The sequence below is a fragment of the Notamacropus eugenii genome, chromosome 4, assembly GCF_028372415.1.
Source record: "Notamacropus eugenii isolate mMacEug1 chromosome 4, mMacEug1.pri_v2, whole genome shotgun sequence".
Lineage (NCBI taxonomy): Eukaryota > Metazoa > Chordata > Mammalia > Diprotodontia > Macropodidae > Notamacropus > Notamacropus eugenii.
The window spans coordinates 124482150-124494614 of record NC_092875.1 but is presented as its reverse complement, the minus strand read 5'-3'; the positions used below and the strand labels follow the sequence as shown (position 1 = coordinate 124494614).

Genomic DNA, 12465 nt, shown 5'->3' with positions numbered 1-12465 from the left:
ATGAATACTAAGCTTAGAATACTAAGCACTTAATAAATGTTTACTGACTTCATCACTTCCTACTATTAACCCCCAAATAAAAAGACATTTGGAGAAATAAAAGATTTGATATTGTAGAGATTGTCTTTTATTGAGCATTTTACTTAGCTAAAATGTTGGGCATCCTCAAATACATAATAATAATAAATTATTAATAAATTAATTATTAAAAATTAATAAATAAACAAAATAATAAATAGCTAGCATGTTTATAGCATTTTATGGTTTGCAAAGCTCTTCATACACACATACATAAACATGTATGTATATATGTGTCACACATCTATATGTGCACACACACATACATATATACATATACATACATATACATATCCTGCCTGATCATCATAACCACCCTGTTGTTACTATCCTCATTTTATAGATGAGGAAAATAAGGTTGATGGAGGTTAAGTGATTTTTCCTAGGGTCACATAGTTAATAAGTTTCTGAATCAGGATTTGAACTCAAGTATTCCTAAGTCCAATGCTCTATTCATTATACTACCTAGCCACAAATCTAATACAATTAAATTTAATAGGCATAAATGCAAAGTCTTATATTTGGTTTCAAAAAAACCCCAAACCAACAGTTTCGCAAATACCAGATGGTAGAGAAATAGCTAGAAAGGAGGTTATCGGAAAAAGATCTGGGGATTTTAGCGCAGCAAAACTTCAGGCTGAGTCAATAGTATAATGTGGCACCAAAAACAGAAACGGAAACAAAACCCCAAACCAGGTAATGCTGATCTTAGGCTAAAGCAGCAAAGTCAGAGGATATATGATTTGAGAGGTGATGGTCCCACTATCTTGGTCTGATCACATATGGAACACTGTTCTAGGCACCATACTTTAGGGATAATTAACCTTAGTATATACAGATAAAGGTAATTAAGAGGGTACAGAACCTAAAGATCATGTCATGAAAGAACTATGTGAAGTTAAGTCAAGTTAACAGCATTTATTAGGCACACACCATGCACCATCATTAAGGAGAGAAATCATTGTGAACAAGGGGTTCACCTTCCTCATCACCATTGGCAATGGTTAACACTAATGGACAGTATGGGTCCAGAGGGTGGCAAAATCCTCCAGCCCATTGGTCCTGCTTCTGGATACTCCTATGGAGAAGGGGCTGGCCACCCCACCAACTGGCAACCAACTGCTACTCACAGGGCAGGACTAGGAGAAGCCAGGGACCCTTTGGAGAAAATAAGAGGAAGCATATGGCAGTCAAGTCTAACCATAACCACCACCCCATTGACCACTCTCTCCCTAGAGACCTTGATGGAGACAGTCCCTGATGATCCCAAGAGCTATTTAGCAAAAAGCTTCCAATCCAGTGTCCTCAGCCATCATCTTGGAAAGCAACTCTTGTGGAGATGGAGCCTGGCAACTGGTCTTACAAGTGTTATTGTCAAATCTACTGAAAACTGAGAAAAGAATATTCTTGTCACCAAAGTCTTTGACACATCAGAAACTGATAGGATTTTTGTCAGTTGAAGTGACATTAAAAAGACACATTGCCATCTGCTTTGCTGCTGCATCCTAAGAACTATGGAAACTTTCATTTTATTATTTTAATTTTTTTAAATTTATGGAATAAAATAAGCATTTCCATAACACTTAATAAAAAAGATGAATGCATATGAATATATTATGTACAACTTTCTATTCCTTTTAAATATATAAAACATAAATAATGTGAAATGTTATATACATAAATATATAATAAATTTACCAGATATATTTTCTCTTTTTTCCTTTCCACCCTAGAGATGGCTAACATTAGCCACAAATAGGTATATATAGATATATATGTATATATACACAGACACATACACACACACACACATACCACACACACACACACACATATATATAGAGAGAGATGTAAAATTATTCTATATTTTTGTTTATCAGTTTTTTCTCTGAATACAGATAGTGTCTTTCTTCATATGACTGTACTGATAGCGCATTTTTTGTTTTAGTATAATCAAGTGCCTCTGATTGAATAATGTAATTAAAGATCTTCCCCACCCATTAATGGGCCTGGGAAGATATGTAGAAAGGCCTGCACTTTTTGTTAATGAGGCACTGGTTCTCAAGGGTTGTGATGCCCTCTGGCTCTAAACAGTGTATAAGGACTCTGAGGTGAAGTCTTACTTTGGGGCTTATTTATTGGAAGTGTTTGTTTGACCAGATAGACTATGGGCAGCCACTAAGGAGCCCTCTGGCTTTGAAAACTCATCTGTTGGTGCTTCCCTCTCTGGTAACTATGTATGTATGGTTAGACAGTGATCTGTTGATCTGTGATGTATGACAGAAAGCTGGAAGCCTGTCTGCTGATTTTGATTTCTCTATATTTTCTCTTAAGTTCAGGGTGCTGACTTTTTCCCCTGAACTAAATGAATGATACATGTCTTTGATAAAGTGATTGTTGACCCCTCAAAAGGTGCCTATCCTTTTAGAGAAGCAGATCTAAGAACCTGTGATGGTGGACCCTCCTGTGTATGTCAGGGTGCTTGCTTTCACAATGACTTTTATGGTTAATTTGGGTATTTACAATAGTCAAAATAGTCACTCTAAGTGGTTCTTAAACAATATTGCTGATATTATATACAATGTTCTCTTGGTTCCGCTCTGTTCACTCTTCATTATTTCATGCAAGTCTTTCTATATTTTCCTAAGATCATTGAACTCATCATTTCTTATAGCACAGTAGTATTCCATCACAATCATATGCCACAACTTGTTTAGCCATTCCCCAGCTGATGGGCATCCCTGCAATTTCCAGTTCTTGGCTACCACAAAAAGAGCTGCTATAAACATGTAGGTCCTGCACCCTAAGGACCATGGGATTCTTCTACCGGACTTGTAGATAAAACTTTCCATGTATATTATCTGCTTCATTAGCTCCTTGAGAAAAATTACTGTCTTACTGCTCTATTTGTATCTCCAATGCTTAGCACAGTGCTTTGCATGCAGTAAGTACTTAATAATTGCTTCATTCATTCATTCATGTGCTAAGCTGTGTGGATACTTAGAAAGGCAAAGTCCCCACTCTCACCCTCCATCCCTGCTCAAAAGGAATTCATCATCTAATAACAGAGCAGGCAATGTGCCAGCAACTAGATATACTATCCAGGGTAAATTGTAGATGATTATCTTGGAGGCGAAACGCTAAGATTAAGAGGGTAGCAAAAGGCTTCTTGTGGAAGGTAGGCCTTTAGCTGAGCTATGAAGGAAGCCAGGGGAGCTTAGAGGATGAGGTGAGCAGGGAAAGAATTTCAGCCATGGGAGATTTAATGAAAATGCTCAGATTTCAGGGATGAAGTGTCTTGTTGGAGAAATGGCAAGGAGGTCAGTTTCACCGAATTGCAGAGTACATGGCCTTACAATCAAGAGGCAAGACCTTCTACTAGGATGCAAAAAGCCTGAAAATGTGGGAAGAGGCCAGGTTATGATGTGTTTTAAATGCCAAACAGAGGATTTTATATTTGATCCTGGAGGAATTTTATTAAATAGGGAGGTGGCATGGTCAGACTTGTACTTTAGGCTGATCAATGTGACAGATGGCAGACGAGTGGAACATGGATGGAAATGGGGAGAGACTTGAAGCAGTAAGACCAGCAAGGGGTTATTGCAATGGTCCAGAGGTGAGGTGGAGTGTCCCTATACAAGGCTGGTGGCAGTGTCAGAGGAGAGAAGTGGATATCCCAAAGGTAGAAATAATGGAATCTGGCAAATGATTGGATACTGGGAGTGAGTAAGGAGTTGAAAATCACACCTAGGTTGTAAAACTTAACTGAAGGAAGTTCTAAGTCAGAAAGCCATGACAGTTATTTGAAAGATAATCAGGTGGGGGGGTGGAGCCAAGATGGAGGACTAGAAAGACACACTTACTCAGGGTCCTCCCCACAGCCCATAAAATACCTGTAGAGAGGGACTCTCAACAAATTTTGGAGCAGCAAAAGTGGAGAACAACAGAGTGGAGGAGATTTCCAGCCCACAGACCTGAAAGGCCCATGGAAACGTAGGTTGCACTGGACACAGAGCAGAGGGAGCCTAGCCCAGCCTTGGCCAAGTAGCAGGCGTGGCATGATGAGACTCTGGGAGGAGGACACCTCGGGGGTGGAATCTCTAGTCACAGTAGCAGGGCCTCAGATCACTCAGCAAGGGAGAAGGGCTTTCCCATAGCTCTGGCAGCAGGCAGTGGCCACAGAGCCTGCACAGCAGCCCTTACGGAAGCTCCATTGTTGGAGCATAAAAACCCCTGGGGGCATTGAAGAGCTTAGTCTTACCTCAGCCCTGGGTGGAGGCCCTGAGAGAGCTGGTCTTTGTCCCACACTGAATGCCAGCCCTGCCCATCCAGCTTATCTGAAAATCAGCCCCCAGTGCTGACTCGGGAACTGGAGGCCAAGTGTCTGTGGAGAAGCATCTGCTAAGATTCTGGGCACAAAAATCCCTCTCTGCATCCAGACCAGTACATGCTTGATTGTGCCACCTTGCAGGAACTGAGATCTCACAGACTCCCAGAGTATACCCTACTCTTGACAAAGGACCCAAAAGTCAAGTAACTGGTTGGGAAAATGCCCAAAAAAGGGAAAAAAAGTAAGACCATAGAAGGCAACTTTCTTGGTGAACAGATATCTCCTCCTATCTTTTCAGATGAGGAAGAACAATGCTTACCATCAGGGAAAGACATAAAAGTCAAGGCTTCTGTATCCCAAAATAAATATTCAGTGGGCTCATGCTATGGAAGAGGTCAAAAAGGATTTTGAAAATCAAGTTAGAGAGGTGGAGGAAAAACTGGGAAGAGAAATGACAGAGAAGCAAGAAAAGCATGAAAAGCAGGTCAACACCTTGCTAAAGGAGACCCAAAAAAATGCTGAAGAAAATAACACCTTGAAAAATAGGCTAACTCAATTGGCAAAAGAGGTTCAAAAAGCCAACGAGGAGAATGCTTTAAAAAGCAGAATTAGCCAAATCGAAAAGGAGGTCCAAAAGCTCAATGAAGAAAATAGTTCTTTAAAAATTAGAATAGAACAGATGGAGGCTAATGACTTTATGAGAAACCAAGAAATCACAAAACAAAACCAAAAGAATGAAAAAATGGAAGATAATGTGAAATATATCATTGGAAAAACAACTGACCTGGAAAATAGATCCAGGAGAGACAATTTAAAAATTATGGGACTACCTGAAAGCCATGATCAAAAAAAGAGCCTAGATATCATCTTTCATGAAATTATCAAGGAAAACTGCCCTGATATTCTAGAACCAGAGGGCAAAATAAATATTGAAAGAATCCACCGATCACCACTGGAAAGAGATCCAAAAAGAGAAACTCCTAGGAACATTGTGACCAAATTCCAGAGTTCCCAGGTCAAGGAGAAAATGTTGGAAGCAGCTAGAAAGAAACAATTCAAGTATTGTGGAAATACAATCAGGATAACACAAGATCTAGCAGCTTCTACATTAAGTGACTGCAGGGCATAGAATATGCTATTCTAGAAGTCAAAGGAACTAGGACTAAAACCAAGAATCACCTACCCAGCAAAACTGAGTATAATACTTCAGGGGAAAAAATGGTCTTTCAATGAAATAGAGGACTTTCAAGCATTCTTGATGAAAAGACCAGCGCTGAAAAGAAAATTTGACCTTCAAACACAAGAATGAAAAGAAGCATGAAAAGGTAAACAGCAAAGAGAAGTCATAAGGGACTTACTAAAGTTGAATTGTTTACATTCCTACATGGAAAGACAATATTTGTAACTCTTGAAACTTTTCAGTATCTGGGTAGTTGGTGGGATTACACACACACACACACACACACACACACACACACACACACACAGAGCACAGAGTGTGTTGAATAGGATGGGATCATATCTTAAAAAAATGAAATTAAGCAGTGAGAGAAATATATTGGGAGGAGAAAGGGAGAAATGGAATGGGGCAAATTATCCCTCATAAAAGAGGCAAGCAAAAGACTATTCAGTGGAGGGAAAAAGAGGAGAGGTGAGAGAAAAACATGAAGCTTACTCTCATCACATTTGACTAAAGGAAGGAATAAAATGCATAATCATTTTGGTATGAAAACCTATCTTACAATACAGGAAAGTGGGGGAGAAGGGGATAGGAAGGGTAGGGGGGATGATGGATAGGAGGAGGGAGCAATTTGAGGTCAACACTCATGGGGAGGGACAGGATCCAAAGAGAGAACAGAAGCAATGGGGGGCAGGATAGGATGGAAGGAAATGTAGTTAGTCTTACACAACATGACTATTATGGAAGTCATTTGCAAAACTACACAGATATGGCCTGTATTGAATTGCTTGCTTCCCAAAGGGAATGGGTGGGGAGGGAGGGATGAAGAGAAGTTGGAAGTGAAAGTTTTAGGAACAACTGTCGAGTATTGTTCTTACTACTAGGAAATAAGAAATAAAGGTAATGGGGTATAGAAAGTTATCTGGCCCTACAGGACAAAAGAGAAGATGGGGACAAGGGAAGGGAGGGATGTTAAAAGAGAGGGCAGATCAGTAATGGGGCAATTAGAATGCTCGGCATTTGAGGGGGAGGGGAGAAATGGGGAGAAAATTTAGAACCCAAAATTTTGTGAAAATGAATGTTAAAAGTTAAATAAATAAATTAAAAAAAAAAGAGAGAATCAGGTGGACTTTGACCTAGATGTGTTCTATTTGATTGGAGGGAAACAAAATTTGAGTCAATGTGTCAAAGTTACAAAAAAGTGTTTTTTGACTTGATATAAAGAACAAAAACACCTTCCTAACTTAACCAGAATTATCCAAAATGGAATAGGTTATCCTTGGAGACAGAGGATTCTCTTTCATGAGAAATCTTCAAAGGGAAGCCTGGTGGCTACTTACTGGGTAGATTGTAGAGAGGAGTCTTGGTCACACTACGTGACCACCCAGGCCCTTTCCCAGCCTAAGATTTTATAATCCCATAGTTCTGTAGCATTAAAACCCTGCTCTCATACTGATCAGCTAAGAAATGAGGAAAGCCTAGGATGATGAAGTTATAATACAATTTCTTGCAACAACCAACTCTCTCTAATGCCTTTCCATTCTTTTAAACTCAGTGGGAAACTGGGATGATGCCATCTCATTGACCATGAACTTTGGAACTAAATATTCAGTAAGAGCCAGGATGAACGAAGAACAGCAGGGAAAAACACGTTTCACAGATTGCTGTTTTCTAGTGTCATTTTTCAAGTGTGGTCAGGCAGGTCCTCCTCAGATGACACAGGAAACTAACATGCTGTAATTGTGACGCTCGATATTCTCTTTCAGAGCCTATTATAGTATGAATGACGGCAAGGCCAGGCTGCCCTGAAAAGCCCAATGTTCTTTTGAAAACAAGATCAGGTCCAAAAAATAGTAACCAGGCTCAGGAATAACTCAAGACTCAAATCTTTGAACTGAGGGGCAGGGTTAACTCGCACAGATTAACTCTAAAGTTCATTTGATTGCTTGTAAAGCAAGGAATTTGAGGGAGCCTAGGGCTTGCATTAATATAAAACAGTGGGAAAAGCCCTGGATTTGGTGGCAGAGGACCTGAGTTCAAATCTTAACTCATCTTAGATACTACTTGTGTGACCCTGGATAAGACTCTTTAACTGTCTTAGCCACACTTTCCTCATTTATGAAATTAGAAGATTGAACTACACAGCATCTAAGATCCCTTGCAGCTCTAAATCTATGATCCCATGTCTCTCACACTGTCAGGTCGGAAATAGTAGTAACAGTGATCATAGAGAGGCAGTCTGTGCAGTGGAGAGACTGCTGGGTTTGGAGTCAAGAAGATCTGGATTCAAATGTTGCCTTTGGAATTACTATTTGGATGACCTTTGCTTGTGGAGGTATAAAGCACCAATGAAACATCTCAAAGGCTAGTAGCAAGTTGGTTTTCAGCTGTTTTCAGTTGTGTCCAATTCTTTGTGACCCTGCTTGGGATTTTCTTAGCAAAGATACGGGAGTGGTTAGCCATTTCTTTCTCCAGCTCATTTTATAGATGAGAAAATTGAAGCAAATGGGGTTGAGTCACTTGCCCAGGATCACATGGCCAGTAAGTGTCTGAGGCTGGCTTTGTCCTTCTGACTTCAGGCCCAGTGCTCTATCCACTGCACAGCCTAGCTGCCCCAAGTAACAACTTGAGAGTGTAAACTCCTCAAGGGTAGGGACTGAGGTTTTTTTTTTCATTTTATCTTTGTGTTCCCAGAACTAACACAGAGCATGGTGCAAAGTTGAAATGAACTGAATTGAAATACAGTCCCTTTCATTTCTAGATCCAGAATCCCATGAATCTTACCCTGACAAGTCTGAAAATGATGGGGCAATGATAATGGTTGTCATTGTGTGTATCTGAGACTTGGAGAATCCCCTGCAGGGAAATTATCTCACAGGTAACTGAGAGTTTGCTATATGGAAAGAGACTTCAGAAACTGCAAAAAAGTGAGGATGGGTTTGTTCCAGGGGATTGAACGTAACAAAACATCTTCCATACCTTTTCTGCAAGCCAGCCTAGATGTCTGATCTCTCGGCTCCCAGGGATGCCACTTTTCCCCAGCTGCTCTTTGACCTCTGCGATGACCCTCGTAAGCAGGTCGCTAACGTTGGCATGGATAGCATTGAACCACGCCTGGGCTGTGGCTGAGTCTTTGCTCCGCAGGATGACAGTGTGCTTAGCATCTGGTGAATGGATTTCAAGGTGTCTGGAGAAGTGAAGGGGAAACCATTAGGACCTTTCTAGGTAGCTCTAATCCCCAGAGAATAAAGGTCTTCCTACTTTGACCATATAAACTTAAGCTAATTCTCTTTTTCTGTGTCATCAACCTGACCTTAATGAGTCCAACTATGCTTAGCACTTAAAAAAAACAAACAAACCAATGTTCTGTAACTAAGAAAGCCTGGCTTTCCCAACTTTTATTTCAGCTCAATAAGCATTTTTTCAAGTGCCTGTTACACATGGAGCATTATGTTAAGGGATAGTGATACAAATGTCAATATAAAACTGTTCTTGTCCTCTTGAATCACTTGGCTTCATCAAGGTTTATAAACTGGTAACTGACACTAATTTTATCTTACATTCTTGTTCAAAATAAGAGTTTTGAGTTTATGCTGAGAGTGCCACAGTTGCTGACAAGGAGTAATAAACTGGACTATAGGACCACAAACTCAATCCCACTGCTCAATCAGTGATAACCAATGGTACTTTTCCAGGATCAAAGGAAAGCAGTCTGCTTGTCTTTGTGGACCCTGGCTATGAGGTCCATGGAACTTTATCCAGCTTTTGATCATTTGCCAAGTGCAGTTGAGGTCAGCATATGGGGTTAGGAAAGAGCTAAGGGTAGAAGAACTATGCAGGAATGGTGCTCTATTTAAACTCAAGTGGTAAAATTCCTTTTGAGATCTCAAAGTTCTATGATGGGAGGTTGAGTTTTAGGGAACACAGGGAGTGACAGGTTCTTAGTCAGGTACTTCTCAGAGCATGCAAACATTTAGTACAACAGGTCATTCATTCACTTACTCAACTAATATTGATCAGGCTTGTACTCTATGGTAACAATAATGGTAGCTGACATTTCTAGAGTGCTTTAAGGTTTACAAAATGCTTTAAATACATGAACATTTGATTCCCCCAACAACCTAGTGAGGGCATCATGACACATGACCCTCACCATCAAGGAGATCAAAATAGAATAGTAGTGTGCTTGGGGTTGGGGGGGGAGATCAAGGTTCAGGAGTGCAGGTTGGGAGAAGGGAAGGCATTTAGCATCATCCCCTTAGGTAGATTCATGTGGAATCACAGAATTTCAGAGTTGGATAGTGTCTGTGAGATCATCTATTCCAATTTTTCTCCAAATAGAGAGGAAGTCTCTCTACAGCAGAGACAGGTGGTCATCTAATTCTTCGGTTTGATTCAGGAATGCAGTTTGCAGTTCTGTCAAGCAAATTCCTCTTTGCTGAGGTTTGGTTTTAATTTTTATTTTATTTTTTAATTTTATCACTCAAGTTGTAAAATTCATATCTACGTTAAAATAGATCAAGTGGCTCTTGTGGGGTCCATAGGGGAGTGTGGAGGGGAAGAATTAAATAATAACAATACTAATAACTAGCATTTATATGACATGCTAAAGTTACAAATCTGATCCTCAATAACTCTAGAAGGAAGGTACTATCACGATCCTCATTTTAGAGATGAAGAAACTGAGGCCAAGATGAAGTGACTTGTTCAAGGTCACACAGTGAGGCACTATTTGAACTCAAACCTTCATAACTGCAACCCCAGGACTCTCTCCACTGTACTACGTAGTTGTACTGAGTATTTCTTGAGCACTTGTTTACTACATGCCCTTCATAGTGAAAGATGCTACTGAAGGGTTAAATTTGGTGGTCCCTGCCATCATTTAGTTTTTGATCAAGATAAGGAAATAAGATTAGCTTGCATGACACAGCAAACAGCATAATCCTGTATAAGGTTCAAAGGATGGCTACGTGTTGCAGTGGATAGACCACTGGACCTGGAGTCAAGAAGACTCATCTTGAGTTCAAATATGGTCTCAGACACTTACTAGCTGAGTGATGCTGGGCAAGCCACTTAACCCATTTGGCCTCAGTTTCCTCATCTGTAAACTGAACTGGAGAAGAAAATGGCAAACCACTCAGTATCTTTGCCAAGAAAACCCCAAATGAGATCACAAAGAACTGGACACAACTCAAAAATGACTAAACAAATACGATTCAAAGGAACGATTGTTTCTTGAGAGCTGGAGTGATCAGACAAAGCTCCTTCTAGGATATAAGACATGAATTGATTCTAAAGATGACTTCCACTGAAAAGGAGATCTTGGAGATGGATTCTGAAGATATCAAAAGACAAATAGGAGGGTACATATTGTGGGCAAAGGGAATAGCTTGGGCAAAACAGAGACAAAGTGCAGAATGTATAGGGAGGATGTTAAGCCAGTGGCTGGTTTTTCTTTAGATAATTTGAAGTAGATTCAAAGCATAATAGCTACCAGGAGATGGCATAACCAAAAGTCTGGAGGGTAGCCTTAGTGAAATAAAAAATTAAGCAATTAGGCTTCCTGGGATAGGCATATGAGGCGAAAACTCAAGGGGTTGGGAGGTTCACAGAGCAGATTCCTTTGAAGTCTGAGAAACTGAAAAATGGGAAGACATCAGTCTTGAAAGAAATGTTTGTTAATAATAAGGCAAAAAGAGTTATTGTGGTATTCTAAATCTAGATGAAATTGATTTTGAGTGGAAGCCCTATTAAATTAGATTTTAGATATTTGAAAAAATCTTTTGTTCCAGCACTTCTGAGTTATAAATAGCAAGGGTACCATTGAAATAACATCTGGGAAAGAAATGGGGAGAAGGTAACAGCACTGGGGTAAAGAGGGGCAGGAATGAATAGGGAAGGAGGAAGGGGCTCCACAGAGGTTATTAAAGGACTTGGAGACAAACAAAAAGGCATGGCATGTTGTAGAAGAGGGGAGGAAAAATCCAGTTCTGTCATCTCAGAGATTATCTTGTCTATGATCCTATCTTCAACTGTGGAGATCCTCAATAATAGCTGATATTTATCTAGGGCTGGGTTACAAAGCATAGTAATGCTTATACACATGGTCTTGGTTGATCTTCACAACAACCTTGCGAGGTGGATACTACAGATATTATGCCCATTTTACAGATGAGGAAACTGAGGCAAGCAGAGGTTAAATGACTTCTAAAGAGTCATGTGACTGTTACATGTCTAAGGTCAGATCTGAACTCAGGTCTTCCTACCACCAGGTCTAGGCCACTCTTATCTTTGTTCCACTTAGCTGCCTCTAATGGTAACATATGTAAAGCAAAAACTAAAGTGCTGGCTTTTCTTCCTCCACATTCCAAAGTCTCGACCCTCAAGTCTCTAGTTCTCCTTCTCCTTAGAGTCTTTCCTTTGTTTTTCTCTTGGGTATTTTCTTCTGTTACACCAAGAACACTTCATTTTCCCTGATGAGCTAGATACCAAAGAGACCATTCTCTAGTCTTTTAATTTTGTCCCCTAGCATGAAGAGTACTTTATTCTTAATGCATGGATATCTGTTGTTTGCCTGTGGCAGAAGTGTAGACATGGCACAATCTCTGCAGGTCACTAGCACAATTCCTTCATTCTCCATACTGGCTGAAATGGGAAGACCTTTAATTATTGATGGCTCCCCTGACTACTCCTACTGTTAATTAGCAGTGGTCCAGTATCATATTCTAGCAAAGAGCATTGCAAATTCTTGGTTGTTGCATCGGAGAATTTACAGCTGGAAGGGAGCATTTGAGATAATTTAATTCAATGCTTTCTTGTTACAGATAAGGAAATTAAGGTCCAAAGGGGATGCTAGGTTCACAGACATATCTGGAAG

General features: G+C 40.1%; 1 protein-coding gene across 1 annotated transcript in view; it reads right to left on the bottom strand.

Moving 5' to 3' along the window:
* Positions 1–12465, bottom strand: part of SNTB1 (syntrophin beta 1) — a 302133-nt gene that overhangs the window by 105511 nt on the left and 184157 nt on the right. Inside the window, exon 3 of the mRNA XM_072603188.1 lies at positions 8568–8775. Within this exon, the coding sequence (XP_072459289.1) occupies positions 8568–8775 (208 nt within the window). The remainder of the gene's footprint in view (positions 1–8567; positions 8776–12465) is intronic.